The 27,010-nt window shown below is 37.6% G+C and overlaps 5 protein-coding genes across 6 annotated transcripts; 3 read left to right on the top strand and 2 right to left on the bottom strand.

Moving 5' to 3' along the window:
• Positions 1–326: 326 nt before the first annotated feature.
• On the top strand, positions 327–6,288 carry LOC147489922 (protein MALE DISCOVERER 2-like). Its single transcript, XM_086571979.1, is given in 11 exon segments — positions 327–545; positions 626–764; positions 1,382–1,453; positions 1,667–1,810; positions 1,904–2,044; positions 2,953–3,424; positions 3,427–3,550; positions 4,656–4,846; positions 4,932–5,064; positions 5,525–5,561; positions 5,563–6,288. Coding segments are annotated over 11 exon segments (2,094 nt in total). The 5' UTR covers positions 327–463; the 3' UTR covers positions 6,122–6,288.
• Positions 6,289–7,231: 943 nt separating this feature from the next.
• Positions 7,232–8,038, top strand: LOC147489921 (non-classical arabinogalactan protein 30-like). Its single transcript, XM_086572405.1, has one exon. It carries the CDS (start codon positions 7,425–7,427, stop codon positions 7,935–7,937), a length of 513 nt encoding a protein of 170 aa, XP_086428531.1. The 5' UTR covers positions 7,232–7,424; the 3' UTR covers positions 7,938–8,038.
• An 8,267-nt stretch (positions 8,039–16,305) lies between these two features.
• LOC147489920 (non-classical arabinogalactan protein 30-like) lies at positions 16,306–17,087 on the top strand. The gene has a single exon (XM_086572515.1). The coding sequence runs from the start codon at positions 16,432–16,434 to the stop codon at positions 16,951–16,953; it is 522 nt and encodes a 173-aa protein (XP_086428641.1). The 5' UTR covers positions 16,306–16,431; the 3' UTR covers positions 16,954–17,087.
• A 1,180-nt stretch (positions 17,088–18,267) lies between these two features.
• Positions 18,268–21,593, bottom strand: LOC147489919 (uncharacterized). Of its 2 annotated transcripts, none has more exons than XM_086571368.1 (5): positions 21,360–21,593; positions 21,134–21,278; positions 20,893–21,050; positions 19,826–19,910; positions 18,268–19,735 (listed from the first exon to the last, which is right to left on the bottom strand). In XM_086571368.1, the coding sequence occupies exons 1-5, from the start codon at positions 21,449–21,451 to the stop codon at positions 18,524–18,526; spliced, it is 1,692 nt and encodes a 563-aa protein (XP_086427494.1). In that variant the 5' UTR covers positions 21,452–21,593; the 3' UTR covers positions 18,268–18,523. The 2 variants fall into 2 exon arrangements, with proteins under 2 accessions (XP_086427494.1, XP_086427495.1); XM_086571369.1 differs by having other exon boundaries at positions 18,268–19,729.
• Positions 21,594–22,565: 972 nt separating this feature from the next.
• Positions 22,566–26,143, bottom strand: LOC147489918 (importin subunit beta-1-like). Its single transcript, XM_086572076.1, is given in 5 exon segments — positions 22,566–22,781; positions 22,784–22,901; positions 22,991–23,868; positions 23,870–25,423; positions 26,003–26,143. Coding segments are annotated over 4 exon segments (2,622 nt in total). The 5' UTR covers positions 25,409–25,423; positions 26,003–26,143; the 3' UTR covers positions 22,566–22,694.
• Positions 26,144–27,010: the final 867 nt, after the last annotated feature.

Here is a 27,010-nt window from a genome sequence, read left to right as displayed (position 1 = left end):
ATACAACCACAAGCTAAATACTGGATAGCTCACAAAACACTCAAAATATTGCGTTTGGACCTTTGGCCCGATGTTATCGGTAATCCGTCCTTGTTAAAAAAAAACAATTAAACATCACATGGAACAAGTGGTCTTCGGCCGCTTTTTATATAAATAAACGTGAAAATTTAACACAACACCATGGTCCTCTTTTGTCTTCTTCTTCTGAAATAGTCACTGCCGGCACCTGATACTTTTTAGATTTACTATTTTGTATGTATCGGGTTTGTCACTTGTTAGTTAAGTCAAAGTACATAAAATAACAAAAACGGTGATATAGACACGCGTTTTCAGTCTAAATAAGTCTGCAATAATGTGAACGCGCCGAAAACTTATATTCCTGCCAACTTATTTACTATGAAATCCAACAAGTGAGATATTTTTTTTCCTGTTTTGAGTACATGCAGATTAAGTTAAAGAAGCTATGGATGATGAGTTTCGGATTGCTTTGTTGTTGATTACTACATGTTTGTTGGCTCAGTGTTGTTGGTCTCTAAATGATGAAGGTTAGTGATTTTGATGATTTTAGTTTGTTGGGCTTTTAGATGAATGTGTTTTGAGAGATGGTTTGGAATTTGTTTTGCAGGTTTGGCATTATTGAGGTTTAGAGAGAGAGTGGTGAGTGATCCTTATGGTGCTTTGTTGGATTGGAATAGGAATTATGGGGAGGAGAATCCTTGTTCTTGGTTTGGTGTTGAATGCTCTGATGGAAAAGTTGTGATTTTGTAAGTAAAATTGCTGATTGCAAGGTATTATATTAGTGATAGCCTAATTAATGAGATGATCATTGTAGTCCAGAAGCAGAAATATCTCTGTATACATTGATTATCTTGATTTTAGACAAAATTAGCTAGTCCATTGTCGATAAACCTTTTGGTTTATTGTGTTTTTTGAATATATATATTGTTGTGGACTTGAGGTACATTATTCTAATTTATTGGATGTGTAACATATCCAACTTTGGTGCATTTCTTTCTAATTGCCCCAATTGGAAACTTTGTAAATCGTGTATCCTAGGTTTGTTATGATTCTGAAAATTTTAACAGCAATGAGCAAGTTGATTGACACTAAAGGGCTTATCAAAAAAAAAAAAAAAAAAAAAAAACTAAAGTCTGTAGACATGTTATGGATTTTTAGGAATTGGTTATAAGAAATGGAATTTCTTCAAAAAGAAGCCAAAAGTATGCTTGGACTTCTACCAAGTTTCTGAAAACAACAACACATATCATTACAAATTAAGAAACCGTTGTGTAGCAATGAATGGTACATGAAGTATGACATAGTGCTATATTGGTGTATAATGTGGTCTCTGAAGAAATATTTCTCACACTTACACTTACAGGAACTTGAAGGATCTTTGTCTTGGTGGAACGCTGGCTTCTGAACTTGGGAATCTTGTACACATTACATCTATGTAAGTATATCAAAGTTGCAACGAAGTCTGAAACAATGAATATTCATATTGATCCCAGCTCAGTGGGTATACATGTGCATCACATATATCAGGTGTTTATGATTGCATCCTTACAAATTTTATTGAAGCATAAATGACGAAAATTGCTAAGAACAATGGACACACATTTCTTTTACTCATTCGTTTTAATATGGGAGCTGTGCTTTGATGCAGTGTTTTACGCAATAACTCTTTTTTTGGAGTCATCCCTGAAGAGGTTGGTGAACTGAAGGAACTGGAGATGTTGGACTTGGGATACAATAACTTCAGAGGATCAATTCCAGCCATCCTTAGCTCTAGCCCGTCCTTGACTATCCTGTAAGCTAATGCCTACAGCTATTAAAAAGCATAAATTAGACTCCTTTTCTTCTCTGTACTTAAACTAACTCCCATTTTTCAAATCTGTTTCAGCCTACTCGACAACAACTATTTCCTAGATACCTTATCTTCTGAAATGCTTGAGCTTAATAAGCTTTCTGAGCTTCAAGTAGATAAAGACCTACTGTTCAATGCTGCAATGAGCGCATCTTGTGATAGAAGACCCTTTGCATGGTAAGTTCTTATGAAAGCTTTCTCTTATGAAAACACAAGCACATATGTATTACCACTGGCTTAATGGTACAAGTAGCACAAAGGTTCATGATAATAATCAATCTCAATTGGTCTCACCTAAGAACTCTCATATACCAAGTGGTAAAAAGAAATTCAATATGTTGAAAGGAGAAGAATACAGTGTGGTAAGAGTGTTAGATCATATAGAAATGTCGCACCACTCTTTCGACTGCCAACTTGAAAAATTAGTTCTACTTGTGGAGCATTTGCAACTCACATGTATCTTCATAATCAACTAAATATAATGAAACCAATGAAGAATGAACACTACCTGTGATTGTGTTGTGGGTTCTACTTAAATATTGTAGTGCTTTAACAGATGAAAGTATTGAGCATTACCATTTGACGTAATTAGAAGTTCAGATTGTAGCAACTTTCATTTTATTGACGCATTGTGCTGTTGGCATTTCGTTAAAACACTGATATTGAATAAATTCAAGAATTATTATCTTGGTAAATAATTTGTTTTGTTGAAACACTCACTTAAATAGACTAATTTGGGGAACACATGCAAAGCGCATATGCGCACACTAGCTAGAAAATAAAGAACAAGCAAGTAAGAATAAGTAATAATAGCCCAAGTCTTCAGGAAAGTATGTATCTCTGATGCTCATTCATATTAGATTTTAGTTGAGGAGATCTCTTGGTTGTGGCACCGAAAGTTTGTCTAAAAGCACTTTCATTTGTCCCATCACCCATTTGTATGGGTCTGGAAGGTAGACATGTGCTATCTGTCCTTCAGGCTCTGCAATTCTTCTTTACTAGGATTTACGTGTAATGATTAACAGAGATCTTAGTGAGCATTTTATTTTCAGTGGGATTCCTGACATGGATCTTATCTCTTTTAGGAACAATGTCCAAGATGACAACCTACTTCATGTTAGGATGCTACAAGTTGTACCAAAAGGACAGACACGACAAAAATCCTTGTCTTCACAGTCCACAGCATCGTCACGATCAGCTTCTGATTCAAACGGACAAACACGGCAAAAATCCTCATCTTCACAGTCCACAGCATCATCACGATCAACATCACCTTCTCGTTCCCCACCAGTGTCACCTTCATTCATCTCATCGCCATCACTGTCACCATTTTCTCCTTCCCGATCTCCGTCATCATCCCCACTGACATCTCCTGCACCCTCACCTGCGCCAACCCCAGATTTGACTTCTGCCGCTCCAAAGAATATTCCCACTGTCATTGCTTTGCCTCCATCTCACCGTATGTCCCCACAACTGCCACCCTCAGATAGCCCCTCGCAAGCAAGAGGGACTGTTTCACACTCAAAACAAGGAATGCAATGGAGAATTCTATCTGAGCTGCGGGAATTTCTTTCCTGCTCATTTCAGTCATTGGTTTATGCTTCTGTCGTGGGAAGAAGGTGGTTACTGTTAGACCCTGGGCCACAGGGTTAAGTGGGCAATTGCAGAAAGCATTTGTAACAGGTTCGTCCTCATTCTAATTACCTCAGTGCAATTTGTTTCTTTACTGGATAGTGATATACTGATATGTCTAATATTAAGTCAATTGCCAGTGAAGTGACTAGATATTGTTAAGTGCAACTGAAGGTTCTGCCATTTTCTTGGTCGTATGGATTCCACATAATCCTAAAAGAATTTTAAACTATTTCGCACAGATATAGGACTCTCATTTAGCTCCGACACAGCATGTTTCTGTTTTGTATCTTCGAAACTGGAGAGAGAGAGAGAGAGACTATTATTCATCTTCCGACTTTTGAATCCTTTTAGAGAATTCAATCACCAGGCTTTGTTTAAAGTGTGAGGTTTCGACTTAGAACCCAGATCATCTGCAGTCAAGAGTGAAGGTCCAACATCCTTCTTTCTTGCTTAACACCACAAAATACTACCACTTCCTGACATATACTTCACTTGTTGTTGTTTTTCTGACTAAATGGTTAGTTAGTTATAAAAGATTAAAGATTATAAAGAATTTATTCATATATGTAGTTGTCATGAAAAAGAGGTGCATTTCAATACCACTTAATTGTTCTTCCCAGCCATTTTATTATGGGCCAAGGATATTTTTGGACTCCTGAGTCCATGAGGAAATGCTGACAATATTTATTACTTGTTAAACTTAGTGATATGTTGAAGATAAATTAACATTTGCAGAGATAGCTTTTGATCCCCCAATCCCTGAATCCTAAATTTTACCTTTGTTATATCCACCTCGCACCCTTTAGCCCCAGCAGCTTCAACCACATGGGATATGGTAAACAAAAGAAGCAATGAAGGGACTCACGCTCGCTAGCAGCTCAGACTGTAACTCACATACCCACACCAACCCATGCAACAAGTGGTAAACCTCTAGTTGCTTTACTTGAAATCATTTCAATAGGCCCGCATCTAAGTTAGTTTTAATACCAGTCTCTTTTAGCAAGGCATGTGCACAGATAGGTTCTTATCCCATCCTAATGCATGTATCCGTCGTGCTTTGTTTGCTCTCTATCTCTTTATAGGTGCACACTTATACTTTTATGTAAGATATATTTTTCTCCGTTTACATATAATTGATGGGGGCTGCAATTAGGTGTTCCAAATCTCAAGAGATCAGAGGTTGAAGCAGCTTGTGAAGATTTCAGTAATATAATTGGATCTTCGTCAGAAGGAACAGTGTACAAAGGAACGCTATCGAGTGGAGTTGAGATAGCAGTAGCATCCACTGCAGTGACATCTGCCAAAGATTGGTCCAAACAGTTTGAGGCAGAATTTAGGAAAAAGGTATTCCATCAGCAGAGTTCAAAAAATCTTTTGCAATGTATATACTCTAGCTAGAGTCCAAACTCTATTTTTATTGTGGTTTCAGATAGATACTTTATCAAAAGTTAACCACAAGAACTTCATGAACCTTCTTGGGTATTGCGAGGAGGTTAAACCTTTTACCAGGATGATGGTTTTCGAGTATGCTCCTAATGGAACTCTCTTTGAGCATCTGCATAGTGAGTATCCTTTTTCAGTCCTCATGGTTTCTATAGAGGAATACTATATGTACTTATTATCCAATATTTAGTCTGTACTTTCTCTATCAGTTGTTTGCCAAGTCAACTTTAATTTTATTAGTGGCCTGGTGTATTATTTATGTATGATTGGTTCAATATACTATATTTTGAAATGTTAACGACTAAGTCTCTTTTGGAAGCAAATGAAAATTTTGAATAGATTACTATATTTCATGTCTTATGCCGTTACAAATATGTAGTACGATCATTCCGTATTTTGGTATCGAAGGGTTGATTAGTATTTTTATTTTTTTTCCGGATCAGAAAAGTATGATTAGTGTCTCTAACCACTAAGCATGAGCCAAGGCATTTCACTTCTTGTCCCATGAAACTATGAAAGTACAGTTTTAGAATCTGAAGTTTCTTAAAGTTGCTTATCCATTTCTTTGTCTGTTTGCAGTAAAAGAAGCAGAACACTTAGACTGGGGTGTACGTCTGGATTGCAATGGGGATTGCATATTGCCTTGAGCATATGCATCAGCTTAACCCTCCTGTAATCCATAAAAACTTGCAATCTAGCAATGTGTATTTAACTGAAGATTATGCAGCCAAGATCTCGGATCACAGTGTATGGAATGAGCCAGCTATGGCCAAGATGGGGTCAGCAGGGACAGAGTCAATTGACACATTGTCACCAGATCTCCAGACCAACATTTACAATTTCGGCATAATATTGCTGGAGATGGTAACAGGTAAGCTTCCATTTTCGGCTGAGAATAACCCCATTGTAGAATGGGCATCAGAATATTTGAGAAAGGGGTCACCTGTTAGAGACATGGTAGATCCAACCCTGAAATCTTTCTCAGAGGATGAGCTCAACAAACTATGTGAGGTGATAATGTCATGCATCCATGGTGACCCCAAGCAGAGACCAACAATAAGAGAAGTGGTAGCCCGTTTGAGAGAGATTGCCGCAATTACACCAGATGGAGCTACACCAAAAATATCTCCTCTATGGTGGGCAGAGCTGGAGATTATTTCTGAAGCAGCAGGCTAAGCGGTGTAACTTTATGCCTTTCAATTGTGGAATTGCTATAGTCCTGTAGTCCTTTTTTTCTGTTTGCGGGCAGCTGTATTAGGTTGGTACTACTTGTACCTTGTGGGAGTAACAAGATGTTATGTAACTAATGTATATAAATGAGAGAATTGTGTTGTGTATACTAATGTACCTTTCATACTCTGTAGAAGTTTGCAAAAATGTATAGACGAAATACACAAGATTTTATCTTCAACTGTCACTCACTGTTCCCTTTTTGTCAAGTTCGCGTATCACCTAATCTGGGTTTACTTTCAAGCTTCTATTTCAGCTGTCTCTACAGTGGATGCGTGGACTTCCTCATTTATATTAGGCTGAAATTGTTTTTCAATAACCACTTCTGTCGGAACCCAGGTACAGATATATGGCATACAATCCAGGGAGGATCTTATATGCAAGTACTGGCTTTCAGCAACCTAGTGACCACTCTTCAAAGATTACTTGGAAACACAGTAAACGTAGTTTGAACAGATTACTTTACAGAGACCAAAGTATTGCTGTATTGAAATATAACTTCTGGATTTTCTAGCATGGTTATAAGTTTATAACCCGGCCTATTAACAATCTTTTTATGTTTTAAGTGAACTTGGCCTACTATCATGAATTATAGTCGGTACCTATTCCGTCAGCTTGAGGTTGAACTGGATCAATTAATCAGTTCACCTGCAACTGCCCTAAAGAACTATTTACAGTAACCTAAATCTATGAACTGGATTCAGGCAAACTACCTTGGTCTGATGTCAAACAATAAGCTAGGGATGCAAGCCATCCACCTTTAACATGTTAAAAAGAACATAAACCTAAGATAAGCCATAGGTGCTACTTTAACGTACAACAACAAATCTCCCACGATGAGGAGTGAGGACCATGACCACCATGGTTCTTTATTAAACAATTGTGGACCAAAACTAGTACTCTAAATTACTACAATATATATGTCTATTATATCAATGGCTTTGTGTCTGACAGCAATAATCCTTATTAAAATAAGTACAAAATTGATTCCTATCCCAACCAGAATGAAAATGGCCTTCTCGTATAGATAGATGAGCTCCATCAATACAAAATTTTGCTTACTGAGAAAGAAAAAAGACGGGCTCCAAGTCTCCAACACCAATAGTTAAATGAATGTGTTGATCACGTAGTGAGAAAAAATGAACTATGCAACACTATATAAAAGCTTCAAACATTCCCTTTCTCTTCATCCTTCACGTATCTTCTTTAGCCTTTTAGCTCTTAATCATCGCCAATCCTTCAAGAAGATATGGCAAGACAACAGCTTATCACTGCTATCTCTTTGCTTCTTTTATCATCAGCCTTTGCTTTCGTTAAAGGTTTCGAAGAATCCTCATCAGAAGAGAACAAAGTCGGTGTAGTGGTGGAAGGCATGGTTTACTGCCAGAGCTGCAAATATTATGGAACATGGTCTTTAACTGGGGCTAAACCCGTCCCTTCAGCCAAAGTGAGTGTTACCTGCAAAGACCATAAGAACCGAGTATCTTTCTACAAGGCATTTCCCACAAATGAGAATGGTTATTTCTATGGCCAACTTGATGGATTCAAAATGAATAATTGCATCTTAGACCATCCCCTCCAGGCCTGTGTGGTGCGCCTGCTTTCCTCTCCTGACTCTAACTGCAGCAGCATCTCCAATATCAATGATGGAATTAATGGTGCCCCTCTTCGGTATGAAAACAAGAGGTTGTTTGGAAAGAAGTATGAAGCAGTGGTGTATTCTACAGGACCGTTGGCATTCCTTCCTAGTCGCTGCTATTGATCATATATCATGGTCATACTTTCTTCTTTGGCGTTGTAGTTTTTGGTTGATTTTAATAATTTTGCCATTTTTGTCTGAATAAATGGGAGTCTTTTACTTTATCCAAAGTTATGAAATGATTTTTTTTTTTGCTACAACATGAAATGATTTTTCAGAGTACATGGATCTTGTTTATTTATTGAACGGTTCTAAAATATCTATTCACATCAACAAGCTAACTACTGGACCTCGCTTAGTTCAGAATCTGGATTACATCAGTGTTTGGGTCTGAAATAGGATGATGTGACATATCACGGGTTTCGATTTAGAAACAAACATAAATATTGCTCAAATCAAATCACACATTACATATCGGGAAAAAATTGAATCACACGTTTGTTGCAAACTAATGAAATGCACGTGTGCGAGTAACTTGAAGTGTTACCAGAAATGGCACCACACAATTTTGCTAGCTAATCTTGTAACTGTTGCTGTTTGCGGCATTGTGCTGGTTTCACCCATGTTTACTAGCAAATTAGTGAGATATTGTGAGGAAACAAAAAAAAATGACGAAAAAATATAGAAGTTAAACCAATGTGGATTACACTAAGGGGCCATTTGTTTTTGCCTCTTATAAGACTTTGAGGTCTTATAACCTCTTATAAGATGTGGCCTAGTGATTTTGGACATTTTTTTTGTTTGTTTTTTGCCTCTTATAAGAGGCATTCTACTAGAAATGTCTTATAAGAGGTTCTAATTATATAAGTATCAAAATTAGATCTACTTCAATTCTATAAAGTCTTATAACTCAAAAACGCCACACAAACACCCCCGGCCCATATACTCCTAGCCTCATTTCTCTCTTTTTCTCTTTTCATTATCTTATTTTCCAAATAACTTCATTACCCTAACCACCACCGACCACCACCACCACCACCACTGCTACCACTACCACCACCATCACCACCACCATTATTACCTCCACCACCACTACCACCGTACTATTAAAACTATCACCACCACCACCGTACTATTAAGACCAATATCATCACCTCTACTACCACCACCACTGTACTATTAAGACTATCACCACCACCACCACCGTGCTATTAAGACATCCATCACTTCTACTACCATCACCATCACCGTGCTATTAAAACCAATATCATCACCTCCACTACCACCACCACTGCCAATTAAGGTAGTTTTCTAAAATCGATATTCTAATTATTAAAATTGATTTGAAACCGAAAATCAAACTATACGTTTGTTTCAAATTAGTATATTCAAGTTAAATGTGATGTAAAGTAAGGTTATATTTGTCAAATAACCATCTATAAGATGTCATGTATTTGTTTTTTCTATTTTTACAAGTGCTTATAAGAGGAACTTAAAATAAAAAACAAACCACTTTATAAGACCATCTTATAAGACCCTCTTATAACACATGGTCTTATAAGTCCTCTTATAACTTAACACAAAAAAACAAATAGCCCCTAAGCCTAGGACAAAACTCAAAGGTAAGTTTCTATCTTTTCAATGGTTTTTTTTTTTTTAATATCATTGTATCAAGTTGAACTATTAAGGGTCTAATGCTGTCACGCTTTCACTAAATGCCCATTTTAGCGCCACGATGAAGTAGTTGATGATCAAACTTACAAAAGTGACAAGTCTGCTATTGAAAATAGAGTGGATTGTGTTGTTATATGCAAACACTGATCTTCTTGTTTATAAGAATAAATGCTCAGTTTAGTATTTACTCCAACCCTCAGCTGAGAACTACCACTAACTGCAAAGTGATCAAGTATATGATTGTTCCTTTCTGGTAGCAAAACGCATCTCTTGTCATCCTCCCGAATTCCTATTGTTGCTATCATATTGTTACTTATTGGTTCACTTAAATAGAGAGGCATCTTGTATTCGGATGGACCCAACTAAAACGGTACTGCTCCGGAATGGATCAATTGATTTTTTTTTTGGAAAATTATCAGAACAGTTGGCAACAATTAGGTTATTATCTTATATATAATGCGGAAACTTGCTTTCGACACATTAATTCGCCATGGAAGAAGTAAGATTTCTCTTTTGTTTCTCTCAAATTTTGTAGTTATTGGAGTGTTCATGTAGTTCATGCATTTTGCTTCATTGCTGTTCTGTTTCTATTCCTATTTCTGCCATCTGCTTCATTACTGTTTTATTTTTTATATATATTGTTATTTGGTTTTGTAGCCTAAAAATCTGATAAGAGAATTATCGTTTTGATAATACTCACTGAAATATTAACTAAGGAAATTGACATACAATGCTTCACAATGTGACGTAGTTTACTTTATAGAAATTTCTATCTAAATTATAACATTAAATTTCTTTTTTCTTGCTTTTTTTTCAATTAGTAATCTTTTACTCTCCCGAAGTTGTGCATTTACAACCCAAACACGGCGGGGTATCAACTTATTGCGACAGCCTAGAACACAAACACCCCAGTTCTAGAAGTGCCTCGCAATCATATAAATTTAGGTAATAAGTGCTCACCAACATTTATGTAACGATTTAAAATAATTTCCTTCTCGATCAGTTTAGCATTTACTTCTCTTACCATGCCGTTCACATCTAACTATCTTTGGTTCCTATTCCGGCCCCCACAAATGTGGCCCAATTCAATACAAGCCCACACTCAGAGCCCAACTATAAACAAGCCCACGCTCAGAGCCCAACTATAAACAAGCCCACGCTCAGAGCTTATCTATGAAAAAGCCCATGCTCAAAGCCTACATTCCACGAGCTGACTGATGTCCCGCCAGTTCTCCAACTTCATCCCACGAGCTGACAGTTCTCCCGCCAGTTCTCCAACTTCATTCCACAAGTTGACAGATGTCCCGCCAGTTCTCCAACTTCATCCCACGAGCTGACAGCTCCCCGCCCGGTTCTCCAACTTCATCCCACGAAACCGGCGGTTCTCGCCAGTTCTCCAAATTCATCCCACGAGCTCACGTTCTCCCGCCGGTTCTCCAATTCATCCCACGAGTGACGGATGTCCCATGAGTTCTCTAACTTCATTCCACGATCGGCGGATGTCCCGTCGGTTCTCCAACTTCATCCCACGAGCTGACAGATGTCCCGCAAGTTCTCCAACTTCATCCCACGATCCGCCGGATGTCCCGCCCGGTTCTCCATTTCATTCCACGGTGACAGATGTGTCGCCAATTCTCCAACTTCATCCCATGATTGGGCCGGTTCTCCCGCCAGTTCTCCAACTTTATCCCACGATTGGAATATTGGAGAACGAGGAAGTAACTATCACCAATCCTACCTATAAAATCCAATCTTCGTCATTTTTCCAGAACTACGCAAACGAGACTTGATCCCAAGCAATATCTTTGGGTACGTAGGCAACTTCAAAACCGAAGTCCAGTCTCATCTTTCCCCAATCACCATCTCCAAAAAAAACATTACTTCCAACCCTCAACTGGTGTGTTTTGGCAAATCTTGCTGAAACAGTTCCTAACTATCTTCGGTTCCTAGTTTTAATTGTATTCGACATGTTTTATGTTTTGCAAATTTTTGTTTAGCATGTACACACATTTTTCTGTCATCTATTACAAAGTCTAGTATATTTCCAGTATTCCATGGATTCGGAAACTGAACTGTTTTAGGCCATATGTACTTTCTGATATATAAAGACATACGTGAAACCTGGTACAATAACAAATTAGAAGCTGGCATATTGTGCAAGAACTTCATTGTGTTTTCCAATTATTTGTTTGATTAACAACAAAAGATGGATGCATAATACATTGCTAATAGATTGATTTATTTCATCATGTTTGGTTTTGCATACTTGCATACATTTATTTCTTAAGTGATTTCCAAGTTCACAATAATCTGGGATTCATATTTCTGTTGCTTTATCAGGTTCTCTTCTTTCTTTTCATTTTCTTTGTCCTTATAATCTGATTCTACTCCTCTTTTTTATTACATTGTCACTGTGGAGGGTGATTAAGCTCGATACTTTTCTTCACCATAGCTGCCTCGGGTTTCTTCATATGGTTGCTAATCCGAAGTTGCATGGATTTTGATACAAAAATGAAAACTTATCCAAGGTGCATTGGGAGGGTAGTGCTATCAATTTTCATGCACCTGTACTTTATTTTGCTTCCATGGGATTCCTAATACTAGCCAAGAGATAACCTACATAACCTATTCCGTGAAACTAGATTTCAGTATTCATGGATTAACGTTAGTGAGAAAGTTGGTTATGTGATAATAGTGACTCTAATAATTATGCCTTCAATGTTGTTAAGCGACTTGAGCAAGCTATATCTTATTTATCGTCATAGCTTCTATTATTGTCATTGATGCTGTTCTCTGGACTGGTGCAGTTGATGGAGTTGGAGGATGTTGTTAGTGCGACTTGAGCAAGCTATCTTATTTATCGTCGTAGCTTCTGTTATCGTCATTGCTGCTGTTCTCTGGACTGGTGCAGTTGTTGGAGTTGGATTTCATGAAAAGGGAAAGGTTTTGAACTTGGTCAAATTCCTACAGTTTTTGGCTTATATACCTTCTGTTTTAGTACTCATCCTGTTTTCCCAACATTGTATACTACTATGACAGACATAAAGCAATTCACTAAGGTACAAAAGCAACTCAAAAAATATTTATTCAGTTAGTATGAGTGCAATTTTTTTTTGTGACTTTGAATGTTCATGTACTTGGAAAAATAGAAAGCAGGTAATTTTTATTTTTCGTTTAAGCCCTTGCTGTGTTATCCTCACCTATACCGACATGTTATCTTATTATAAACTTTCTATTGGTTGCGTTGTTTAACTAATGTGCAGTGAATCCTGGAGTTGCTTTGTGTCTTTACGATCAAGGAAGATAAAACATTTATGGGATAGAAAAAGAGTCGGAAAACAAAGTTTAAGCATGTATCTGCTCTGATGGGTACAATTTATGTGTTTCCTTAATATATCACGGTTTTTATTGCTATTCCACACCTGGTGAATGCATTTGCATACTTAGTGATACTAAGCTATTTTCAAATGCAGTTGTTATTTCGGTATTTAAATCAGCAGATGCTCAATGTACTTGATATAATTGATCAATAGTAAAACTAATTGCCGCAAGGGACTCTCTTAGGCAATTGTAACTCCAAATTCTCATTTCATGCGTCGTATATTAACTGCTTTCATCATGCACTGAACTAACCATGGTTTCTCTTGGTTATACTGAAATCAATATTAGATCTGTACTCACATCCGTGGAGATATATATTGATATTGACAAACTAATATTTTCATATCGATCTTCTTGAACACCCTAGGTTGCACCAGTATGCCGCAGAATGTCTAAATCAATAAGAATAAGGTCGACGAAAGTGGCTATCCTGTTCAGTCGCAACTTAGATGCTATAAAAATTGGTTTTACTTTTTATCTTTAGAGCAATGTGGTCTCTACTCCTGATGTTGGTTACATTCATTTCTTTTCCCCAGTCCCGCTCGTTCCACTACCAGCTTAGTTTAATCAATTTCATTGTTACAAACATTGAATCAGATTTGCAAATGAAAAATGATACTTATGACTCATATTTTCTTTTGAACCACCAAATTATAGGATATTATTGGTTTTGGTGGAAATCTGTAGTTCCATAATATTGTTTGTTGAAGTGATTATCTATTAAGTTTCATAACACGTGCAACGTACTTACTAGTAGTTCAAACTGAAACTGAAGTTATTGGTTTCAAAAAGTTCAGTCATTGAGACAGCTCTGGCGCTAGCTCCCGTACATACTCCAATGATGGCAGTGCCTAGACTAAAATGCTATGTGTATCGAGAAGCAAGAAGGCTCCTGCCATTGGTTGCATTAAGATTGCGATTACAATATATGTTGCACGGACGCGGACGCGGACGTAGATACTGACGCAGATACGGACGCGGCGACTCGGTTATATCTCAAAAAAGTAGAACGCAAACGCGACAAACGGCAAAAGACACGGAAATTAATTAATATTTATAAATTTATTTTATATAAATTAAACATTAAAAACTAAATTAAATGTATCAATATTCATAAATTCAAAACTAGTAAAAATAAATAGCCACAAAATTAAGTTTAATATTTTCTAATCAAATTTTAAAAACATGTCATAAGTCTTAACAAAACAAAAAAAATGAAAAAATTGAGTTTTTTAATATTATTTTGATTTATTTTTTATTTTTTTAGGTCAAAATCCGTGTCCTGACCATATTGATCGCGTCCTGACTGTGTCTTGACCCGCGTCCGATTTAGTTGACCACGTCTTGACCATGTTAACCGCGTCCGACGCACGTCCATACCGCGTCCGTGTCCGCGTTCAACGCGAACACAACCTATTAGGAGATGCGTCCGTGCTTTAGAGATTGCAATGTAAGATGCAAAGAAACTATACATATCTATATATAAACTGTAGGGAGGGGTTCTAGGGACATATTTTATCTTGACACATAAACAAACTCAAAATCGTTAGGACATTTATAAGTTTTGAATTAAACTAATTTTATGTAGATATAATCTCATAACTATTCTAAACATTGTTACAAAATAATCAAAAAAATCAAAAAAATTTAAACTTGTCAAATATAGTATCAAAAATAGTGAAAATGAATGGTCTACAATTAGTCAAATTTTGTAAATTGCTAACTATATTCGGTAAGTTTGAAATTTATTGATTTTTTTGATTATTTGTGACAATGTTTAGAATAGTTAAGAAATCATATCTACAAAAAATTAGCCTAATCCAAAACTTATAAATGTCCTAACGATTTTGAGTTTGTTTAAGTATTAAGATAAAATATATTCCTAGAACCCCTCCCTTAACTTAACTGTATACTTCTTCATGCACGTTGCAACACAGTCGTGAGACGCCCAAAATAAAAGTAAAAGTAAAAGGGGAAAAAGAACCATTAAACATAACAATAAGTTTTATAACAAAAGCCATACTTCTTTCACATGTAAATGCAACATCACGTGAATATGCGCCTGAATTCACATGATGGACAGCCCACAACACACATTCGAATTCTCCTCTCCGTAGAACTGCAATGCAAGGCAGTGGAGTACTTGAGTACTTGAGGAACTGCAAAGAGAAATTTTACCAATTATCCTATAATAATGATCAGAGGGTAAGATGTTTACTTGTTAGTTGTTACTGTTACTGCTATAATAAACTAGATATTTCCTATCCGAATGTATAGTATTGGCTTCAAATATCATCCAAAATTTTCAAACACAAGCAAGCCCAGTAAGGTTGTAAGGAAACTGTCCATTTCTAAAGGTTGAGTAATCAATTCGATGGTTCATGCCAGGGAGGAGAAAATTGGAGCTAACTTTGCTCCTGAATGCTGACAGAGGTCCTGTTAAAGAGATGTACCAAGTTACATAAGTTAGTTAAAGACTTGACGGTCTTCATAGAATTACACTTCCGCGTAGAAGGTACAAGCACAGAGCATCAACATGAGAGTAAAAGTTTCATTATCTTTTTCTTCACATGATATAGTTGTACACTAGTTGTTCTAATTCTTCTTTTCCATTCAAAACTTATTACAACATAGATTGCATACTCCATAAATCACCTTATCACCTGTACAAACCACTAAGAACTAATGATGTTCAAAAAAGTACGAAACAACTCAAAATGGATTAATAATTAACTTACAGTTCTTATACTCACTTTTTGTGGTTTCCGATGAAAATGGAAGGAATATGGACGGAATTTTTGTGTATCCTCTCTGAATTTCATGATTGGCGAGCCTTGCACATCCTGACCATCAGATCCAGGAGCTATTGGAAATATGAAAGCATCTTGACAGTTGCTGCCATCAATTCCATCACTACATTCGCTATATTCATCATCAACAAAAAAATTATAAGTTTCTTGAGGAGGCGACCGTGTTTTGGTTTCAAGTCCAATAGATGCTGCTGGCTTTGTAGTATTTATAAATGCTGAACTTGAGGGTACAACAACAAATCTACTGTGAACAGGATTCAGGCAATCTACCTTGGTCTGATCTCAATCAATAAGCTAGGGATGCAAGCCATGGGTGCCACTTTAACGTACAACAACAAATCTCCCACGATGAGGAAAGAGGATTATTGGCCCATGACCACCATGGTTCTTTATTAAACAATTGTGGCACCAAAAATAGTACTCTAAATTACTACAATATATGTGTATTATATCAATGGCTTTGTGTCTGACAGCAATAATCCTTGTTAAAATAAGTACAAAGTCTACTAAATTGATTCCAATCCCAACCAGAAACACTTATTTAGTTTTGAACAAATGAAAATGGCCTTCACGTATAGATAGATGAGCTCCAAGTCTCCAACACCAATAGTTAAATGAATGTGTTGATCACGTAGTGAGAAAAAAATGAACTATGCAACACTATATATAAGCTTCGAACATTCCCTTTCTCTTCATCCTTCACGTATCTTCTTTAGCCTTTTAGCTCTTAATCGCCTACCCTTCAAGAAGATATGGCGAGACAACAGCACATCATTGCTATCTCTTTGCTTCTTTTATCAACAGCCTTCGCTTTCGTTAATGGTGTCGAAGAATCCTCCTACTTGGAATCAGAAGAGAACAAAGTCGATGTAGTGGTGGAAGGCATGGTTTACTGCCAGAGCTGCAAGCATTACGGGACATGGTCTTTAACTGGGGCCAAACCCCTCCCTTCAGCCAAGGTGAGTGTTACCTGCAGAGACCATAAGAACCGAGTATCTTTGTACAAGGTGTTTCCCACAAATGAGAAGGGTTATTTCTATGGCCAACTTGATGGATTCAAAATGGACCAGCACATCTTAGACCATCCCCTCCATGCCTGTGTTGTGCGCTTGCTTTCCTCTTCCGACTCTAACTGCAGCAACATCTCCAATATCAATTATGGAATTGATGGTGCCCCTCTTCGGTATGAAAACAAGAGATTGTTTGGAAAGAAATATGAAGCTGTGGTGTATTCTGCAGGACCATTGGCCTTCCGTCCTAGTCACTGCTATTGATCATCTGGTTGTACTTTCTTCTTGGCGTTGTAATTTTTGGTTGATTTTTTGGAATGTTGATTTTACCATTTTTGTCTGAATAAATTGGTGTCTTTTACTTTATCCAAAATTATGAAGTGAATTTTCAAAGTACATGGATCAAAGGGAATTCTCAAAGCACAGTTATTTTGATTTTATAATTTAACAGTTATAAAATATCAATTCACACCACAAATCTAGTGAACCTCGCTTAGTTCAGAATCAAGATTAAATCCGTGTTTGGGTCTGAAATAGGATGATGATGCTCAAAATGTGACATATCATGGTTTTCAATTTAAAAACAAACATACGTATCGCTCAAATCGAATCACGTGCACATTACTCATCGGAAAAAAATAGAATCACACGTTTGTTTGTTGCAAACTAATAATGAAATGCAATTGGTATGAGGCCTATGCCTATACAAGTAGATATGACACAAGTAAATCACACTTGATATAATGTTCTTTATATGAGTAACTTAAGCCCTTAAAGTGTTGCCTGAAATAAAACCAAAGTAGATACACAATTTTGTATTCTAACTGTTGGGTTGATGCTGGTTTCATCAATGTTTACTAGCAAATTAGTGAGATATTGTGAGGAAACCAAAAAACTGATGAGAAAATATTAAAGTTGGGAACACTAACCCTACGACAAACCTCACATGTAACCATGTAAGTTTCTACTCATCGTTTCAATCTGTCTTTATTTTATTTTATCATAGCAAGTTAGCAACTCGTTATATGCCATAATTCGTGTATTCTTCATATTAAAGGAGACTGTCTAATTCTGCATATTGTCAATGCTTGTCATGTTCTGTCACAAAGGTAATTGCCCATCTTAGTGCCACGACGAAGTCATTGATGATCAGACTTACAGAAGTCAGCTATTGAAATTAAAATAGAGTGGATTGTGTTCTTATAGGCAAACACTGATCTTCTGTTTATGAGAATAAATGCTCAGTTTAGTACTTACTCCAAGTCTCATCATAAGCTGAGAACTACCACTACCTGCAAAGTGATCAAGTATATGATTGTTACTTTCTAGTCATGCAAATTGCATTTCTTGTCATCATCCCGAATTTTTATTGTTGCTATTATATATTGTTATTTATAACTGACTTGGTTCACTTAAATACAGGCGCATCTTGCAATTTCTGGCTATTCAAAAATGAAGTTCCTCAACTCGAATAAGCAATCAGATATTTTGGGCCTGGGGTCAACCAAAATGGTACCTGCTGGAGCTTCCAGAGCATATACATACCTTTTTTTATGAAATTTATCCCATCCATCAACCGAGAAAAACACGCGCTTCTTTATTCAAAACAAATATAATCCAATTTCAGGTTGGTTGATAACATTTTTGAGGAAACACCAGTTGAAGTATGGACTGGTGGTGGAACGAATACATTGTCTCTGAGTCTTTCTTTATGTTTTGGTTTCCCATGAAAATGGAAGGAATATAGATGGAATTATCCTTGCTGACAAACAAGATGCTTTGTGTTCCAATTACACTAGAAACCCAAGAAGAAAGACAGGTTCCTCACATGTTTTCAGAAATCCAATGGCATTCCAAACATCTCATTGATATCATCCATCGCTTTCTTTGTGTTTATTGTTAACTCGAAAAGATCGCTTTCACTGCCGAATTTGCTGGATGAACATGATGATGTCTGTGGCAGAAGTGGTGTTTCCAAATCTTCATCGGGCAGTACGGAAAATCCCCCATAATCTCTTTCCTTATCCACCTTTTTCCCTTGATTCTTTATTCTATTTGTCTTCACAAAATCTAAAGGCTTTCCAAACATGCTGTTTATGTCATCCATGGCCTCCTTCAAATTAATTGTGGGGTCTAGTAGTCCATGGTGGCAAGCATTTTCCACCTCAGGCTCATCAAGAATGGCAGATCCCACAAACCTACCAACAACTGTATCCTCTCTGAATTTCATGATTGGCGAGCCTTGCACATCCTGACCATCAGATCCAGGAGATAGAAGATCGTTTGCACTTGGAAATATGAAAGCATCTTGACAATTGCTGTCATCAATTCCACCACTACATTCACTATATTCATCATCAACAAAAAATTTATAAGTTTCTTGAGGAGGCGACCGTGTTTTGGTTTCAAGTCCAATAGATGCTGCTGGCTTTGTAGTACTTATAAATGCTGAACTTGAGGGTAGAGCACCATTTTCTTTGTTCTCGTCAGACAAGTCCAGTCCCTTATCCAAGTCTTCGTCGACAAAAATTTCAAACCCGCTGCTAATTCTCTGTTCACTAACTTTGGGTCGAGTCCTATGTGATCTCCTCCTATGTAATGCTTCCAGCTCTAAGGGTTCCCGAAACATGTTATTGATGGCATTCATGGCCTCCTTCATGTTAATGGTGGGATCTACCAAACCATGGTGACAAGCATCTTCAGCTTCAAACTTTCCAACAATGGCAGTATCGACAAACTTAAACACAACTGTTTCATCACTGCCACCCATGTTAGCTTTATCTGGTTCCACGTCAATGCTCTCTTTTTGCTTTGATAAATGGTTAGAAGACAAGAGAGCCTTTGAGTCATATATCCCATTCCGCTTGTCCATGGAAAAGTCTTCCTTAAACTTTTCGGCATCAACACCTTTAAAATCACTATTTACTTTCAAATTATCTCCTGTGGTCCTAGCTTCAGCTATGCAAGCTACTTGGTTGGTCTTTTCATTTTCCTTGTTATAGGAGTGAGTGCTCCTTGCAGCCATGGTAGCTCTTCGTTCCTGGTGCTGAAGTGCATTAGCTACAGGTTAGATTATAATAATATTGAGAAGATAGAACGAAAACCAGCCGGTAACAAAGAAAAGAAGAGGCATTACCCTGGTTTTCTTTTTCCTGTACAGCTCTATATGAAGAAGAAATTGCTCATATGATTTCTGCAACTCTCCAGCTGGCTCTGCAAGACTGGTCAAGCGCTTTAGACAAAGATAATTCTTCAGTGGAACAATTACTGATGCATACGGATTAATACAAAATTTAAATAAACCAATAATTATTAACCACAGGCTATATCTTTCTATAAACCTATTATACTTCACCAAGAAAATTAAGGAAACAAAAAGAGATGAAGGTGGTCAAAAATGCTCTTTAATGAAAACTGTGCATCGTAGAGTGGCCTTCTGCCAAGACACCACAGTCGACAGATTACAAATATGTAGCAAACAACTCCAACCAATATGTAGTGAACCAAGTATGGCTGACACCTCACATATTTTTGTAATCCTTTCCCGTGGAATCAGATGAAATTGGAAACCAATGGCTGCTGATAACAAAAAACTTCACGTAAAACTGTAGAAGTTGAACAAAATTTTACAGAAACACTATATCATTGAGAAAAAGAAGTAAAGTCAAGTGTCAAAAAGTATTTTCCGATAAAAGACCAAAAGGGACATGGGGTCATGGTGTCCTTGCAGCAGATTTTGCATATGCAACAGACTAAGTACTACAGTTTTTTTAAGACTCCACATCCTAATCTCCAACAACAGAAGTGCTTAAGCAGTACAATGAAGTTGGCCATTCTGAAGACATTATAACTAATCTTCTCATCACACACTGAAATACGTAAACTCTCAAAATTCATTTGCACATTTTGGGAAAGTCACTGAAGTATGCAAAGCATAATGTGTAAACAAAATCCCACCAGCCCAAGTAAGAAGGTGAAACGTAACCATCGAATTTGAAATAATATCATGCATTCTAATCTACCCAGTTAAACTAATCAAACAATAATAGATTGGTGCACCATTTCTCACTTCATATAAACACTCTCCAATTTCCAACACATGCTAGAACTCTTCAAGAAAATACATGTATATCAAAGGGACAATGGCTCAAATATAAGGCAGGGAAATGAGACTATAAATGAAATCAATAAGGTCGAGCTTACTTGTGAACTCCTAAATGGTAAATCTTTTCGGCCTCCTCAAACTTTTTAAGCTTGACAAAGTACAATGCATAAGCCTGATAAAACAAAGCTTGTTTTATTCCAATCTTATTCATTTCCATCGTCTTCAATACCCTTTTTGGATTATCCACAAAGTCCATCTACTCCACAACAACACCAACAACAAAAAATATTATGTAAATCAACCCAAATAAACAAGAAATGAGTTATTACTACTACTTACCAATCGAATCCAGACTCGGACATATCGTAAGTCATTTCGATATCTCGAATCAGTCTGAAAATTCTGAGCACATTTCTGTAGAAACCGAGGGAGTTTCTCTTTGAGAAGGTGTGGAGGGAGAGAATCTCTCATTTTCTTGATTCCCCTGTTTTCCAAAAAAAAAAAGGTTATTTATTTGTAGAAAGAAGGTGAAAATGTGGGCAATGAAGAAATGGGTATGGCTTACCGAAGCCATGGAAGAAGTGGGTCTTTGCCATTGTACTGTTTTATCTCTGAGATTAATGATGTGAAGAGGTCGTTTTGAGAAGTGTTGGCCATTTTTTTGAACTGAGAAAGACGTTGAAAGGAAGAAGAAATTTTTATTTGAATTTGAAAAATGAGGCCGCTCTTTTTCTATTTAGGGTTGGGCATTTTGGTCAAAATTGGTCATGTGTGCGCTCTTTCCGGGTCCAATGTTTTGTTGTCAATTAAAAAACAAAACTTTAGGAAAATGCAGGCTGATTTTGTCGAATCATGCTGTATGATGTAAAGATTCGTGATTGCATAACTATTTCTGAAAACGTTTTAGAAAGATACTAATATATATGATTTTGCAGCGTTGAGAAAGTTTGGTTGAACTCCAGGATTTTCAAGAGACAAGAAGCATATAAATATGAGTATGTCTTCAGTGCGCAGGTCGTATGGTGCGTAGGTAATATTGGGCCTTTGGATCAGTACTTTGCCATTAAATACACACGCACCCCTTGGTATGAGTGGCCGAGATGTAATGGCGTACCATACATCTCGCGCACCATAGATTTAGCCTATAAATATTCCTCTAAAGAATGATAGGATTTTAAGCGGGTAGACAGAAACTTCCCATCTAACCAAAAATGAGTAATGTTGAATTCCCCAATGCATTGATGAGGTCTGTGAATACAAAGTGCAACATACAGAGAGTCCATTTTTATGGAAGGTCCGGAGGTTTCAGAAGTTCAGCAGAGTGTAACATAGAGAATCCATTTTTATTCACCCAAGCTTTTCATTTCAATCATATTTCACTTGACAAATGAAAATGCCTAGAGTGCATGGTTACTGTGCTGGCGAACAAAGTTGGACTCTTCAATCAAATATAATATATCATAATAAACAGCATTTCAAAAGCAAAAGAAGAATGAAACAAACACACACACATACACCCACAAAGAGAGAAAGAGACGAGTTCTGGATGGTTCACTTTCATTGTATTAATAAATTTGCAAGTTGCAAATACATGAGACCTTGGATCACAACAGCGTAATGACTAATGAGTGAAATAACAGGACGGCTACCGACTCAATCAACCACCGAGTAGTGGAGGGAGACTGAACATACCCAACTTCATCTGAGTGACCTTACTACAAATCTTCAAGGATTCTTCTTGAACCCCAAAAAGAGCAGCATATAAAACTAGGGGTCCTCAACCTACAACTTACAACTTAATACATGATAGACGACCAACCTTTACTGCCCCATTCGAATAATGAGATACTTGAAACAGAAAGAAAAACAAAGACCTGTTCACCCAAGACAGACATTGGCTTCACCTCCACGAAACCAATATGCGACCAATCATACCCTGTGTCCAAGCAGCAGTTTCCTTGAGCTGGTCATCATCAGACTGAAGACACTTTCGCCTAAGAAATCTACATAGAAGCTTTTATCTTTGAAAGCTATCTTCATATTTGGGCCAAGTGTATCCGCTAGGTCACCCATCACTGCAACAGCAGCTTTTGTAACACTTTCATCCCTGCAAGCATTGTGTCTTCAGTTAAATAAGCGTGCAAAGCACTTAAACAACAAAGTAAAAGATACAAAACCAGTGAAAGACATGCATACCTCTGCTTATCTCTGAAAACCACTTCAATGAATTGTAATAGATGGCCAGCATGAGGTAGCATCAGCTCTGCCTTTGAGTTCTTGAAACCCTGGAGAATACCTGAGTAGGCTTCAAAGATACTTCTCCTGAGCTGGTTGCCATAATCTAACATCTCCTCATCATCCGAGTCTATCTGAGCACAGACCTCAGAAGCACCCTGCATCATTGGCATTGCATAAGGCAAGTACTTCTCAAAGTGTTCGCCAATTGCTAAAGCAATGTCACCAAAGCAGGAGAATATTGGAGGCTTGACAGACCGGTGGAGTATCCCACTTGACAGGTCATTGAGAAGATTGGTCATAATCTGATCACAGTATGGTAGGATCTTGTCATCCAACGCTCGGCATATGTCACCAACCACCCCAACAGAAATAGAGCAGACCTGGTACTCTTCAAAATTCTGCAAACCCATCTCTAAATACTTGTAGAATTCCTGCATGTATTTGCCAAACTCAGCCCCAGTGGCATAAGCAAGGGCTCCAATGGCAAGCATCGCTTCCTCATGCACCGTGGAGCTGCGGCAGGCAAAGACTCTAAGAAACAATACCATCATCTGATCAGCCACCTGAAGGATAATGTGCTTGGTATCATCTGCAGCACTCAATTTCTGGATGATAACCTGGAGGACACCACAAAGCAGAGCTTGCAAGTCTCCCTGTTTTTCCCTATCGTCAGATGATATGATCTGCATCTCTACTGTCAGCCCCAACTTATTCATAATGACCGGGAGGAGCTGCGCAATGATTTGGGATGTCTCTGCAATATTTACGCATCTAACAACCTCATTAAGGGTCTCATAGGCAGAAGCCACAAGCCTAGAATCATTGGCATCTGTTAAAACGGGCTGTCGTGAGAAGAGCAGCTATCGTATTAGGAAGATACGGTGAAAGGACAGAGGAACGTGAGCCCGCATCCTCATATCCTTGAGCAAGGTAGTAGATTGCCCCACAAACCTTTGCAGCCACATTTGGAGCATCCTTTATACTTTCCAACAAGACGCTCATGATCCGCGTGAGATTTGAATTAGATATCACAGAAAATCCAGTAGCAGGGGAATGCAGTATCTCAAATATCCGACTTAAAGTCCAAGCAGTTGTATCCTTCACATGGCTGTTTGCATCACTCATCGCATTAAGGAGAAACTCTAATCCTCCATTGACTAGGGGGGTGAGCTTCTCAACAGAAGGGCCATCTAGTATAGACCCAAATGCAAATGTAGCTGCCTCACGGCTACGCCAGTCTGGCTTGGTTATATTCGCCTCCACAAAAGGCATGATAAGGGGCACTATTGCATCACCGACAGTCTTTGCAACTAGCCCAAGGCATGTTCCACCAGCCATAGACAGATTCCAAATATCATCGTCCTGATCCTGATCCTCTTCTTGCTTCAACAAGGTCTCTAGCAACATAGGAACCAATGACGACAGAGCCTTCTCTATAAAGTGGGAATGGGAAGAAGCAGATTCCTCACTCTCTACATCATACTCTTGAAGCTCAATCTCTTCATCACAGATGGTGCTCCAAAACTCAATTGCTTGAAGCGCAACACGCTCTTCGTCCTGTCTAACTGCCTTTGATGTAAGGTCAAAAAGAGTCTGCATGTATGGCTCAAGCACATGATAATAAGTAGATGAAACTGAAACAAGGCATTCAAAAGCTGCTTGTCTAATCTCAGACTCTCTGGACACTGCTGTCTCGCAAACCACCTTCATGATATAATTCCGTTCCATCTCGTTCTCAAAATTAGTTTGTGCAAAATCAAGAGCATTATACAAAGCCCTTGTTGCAGCAAGACGAACTTCAGGGCCATGATCTGCAAGGGTCATCCCTTGAACAACAGCTGTAAGAACAGAGTTCACCTCGTCTTGCCCAAGATCCTGATATGAGATTTCTTCACAAACGAAACCAAGAGTTTCCAAAGTAGACTTCTTCAGGGATGCAGGTCTATCGGGTTGTGTCATGTTGGTAAGTAAAGACCCAATTAGTTCAGGCCATTCCTTCCTTGGTATTTCAATCGAAGCAATTTTAGCAATCACTTGTGCAGCAGTGTGACCTGCCTCCGCCACAACAGACCCAACAGTCCTTAAAAGCAGTTCCTTAATCTGCAATTTCACCGAAGCATCAATAGCCACCCACTGTTGAATCAGCTGTTCCTTCCTAACTGCATCCTTAGCATCCAACGAGTTCTTAAGCACAATACCAGCCAATCTTCGTGACTCAATAGGTTTATCATCTTTTGATAGTTCAACTGATAAAGAATACAGAAAAGCAGGAAGATTTTGCTCTTGATACTGCTTAAGACTCGCTTCAGCTGCAGTTCGGATATTCGCATCAGGCGACTGAGCTGACAAAAGGAATGGAGTAATCTCTGTCGCCATATTCTCCTCTCCAAACTACACACCACAACAAACCAATAAAATCAAACACCAAACCAAAATAAACGTTGCACCATAACAAACATGAGAAAACAAAAGGCAATAGCAGCCTAGAAGAACAAAACAATGCAAACAAAGATATTGCTCCAGAAGTGAACTAAACAAAACCCCCAAATGCTAATTTTTAAACCCAATACCAAAACCATGTCTTAAAAGTAGCACCAAATGCGTATCAACTGATATAAACCCTAATCCACAACAACATACAAGAAAAAAGCCCCAATCTATAAATCATAGTTCCAAAAGCTTAAACCCTACTTACAAATGCCAACAAAAAAAATGGTAAATCCCCAATCGAACATCAAAACCCTTCATTTTCAACTCCAAATACAAATAAATCTATACATAACAACAACCAACAATCCAAACCAGTAGATTTCATAGTATAACAAATTAAACCCTAAAATTTTACTCAAACATTCAACAGTCTCAATCACTGGTTATAAACTCAAAACCCAGCATAAACAACAACAAATAAAGTAAAAAAAAAAACACAGATCTATTAACAAAGCAAAGTATAAAATTGAAATATATTACCTTAGGTTAAAAAAAATGAATAATAACTGCTGAGAAATGAAACGAAGACACTGAAAAGAAGAGAGAGATATTGTATTAGGGTTAACGAGACTTTGAATCTATTTCTCGTTTATCGAGAAAACGATATTTTGAGATTTATTCTTCCGCCTCCAAAATTTCGAATTACTTGGAAGAAGCGGGAGTGAGAGTGAGTGTGTTTTTTTTTTTGTAAGGTTTGAGTTTTGAGAGAAGAGAAAACAAGTAGTAGTCTTTCGGGCAACCCGAAGTCTATTTTAACCTGCCCGAAATGTCTGCCCGTGATCACCGACTACCAAACCCTAAAATGCCATAAAAAAAATCTTTTGGATATCAAAATACGCTAGCTATACTTGCACACGTTTTGTGTGTAGTTAGTTTACGGGTCGTTTGATCAAACTTTTGGGACACGCCATTTTTGTTTCCTTGTGTACATGCTGTGGAGGTGCACTGAGTTGTGACTTGTCACTTGTGTGTGTATCATTTTGTGTATTGGAATTGAAACGCACTATGTTAGTTTTTGCACTTTAGATGTTAGATATTTTTATGCACTTTACTACTTTGTACTATTATTATAACGGCCATAGCTCAATAATTTCTTTTTAACTAGCTAATAATTAACCAACTTCTTTGTGTAACTTAATCAAATGAACGCACACGTGTTTTACTCTGGTGATGCATGAGCACTCCACTGACTGGAAATGAACCATAGTCCCAAACAACCACAACAAAACTAATTTTTGTTTATACTGATGACTAATCATTACCAGTCACCACCTCAATCCACATACTCAAACAAACCTCTAATGCGATAACTTTTAATGGTATTTGTTATTGACAGACCCCATATTGTGTTTGGCAGACTCCAACAAAAAAAACAATTATTACAAGTGTGTCATTGGTCCCAAAAAATCCCAAAAAAAAATATATATTACAAATGTGTCATTGGTCCCAAAAAATTGAATTCGAAAACCCCAAACTTAAACGACCCGG

Source organism: Coptis chinensis, chromosome 7, assembly GCF_015680905.1.
Source record: "Coptis chinensis isolate HL-2020 chromosome 7, ASM1568090v1, whole genome shotgun sequence".
Lineage (NCBI taxonomy): Eukaryota > Viridiplantae > Streptophyta > Magnoliopsida > Ranunculales > Ranunculaceae > Coptis > Coptis chinensis.
This window is presented reverse-complemented; position numbering and strand designations above follow the sequence as displayed.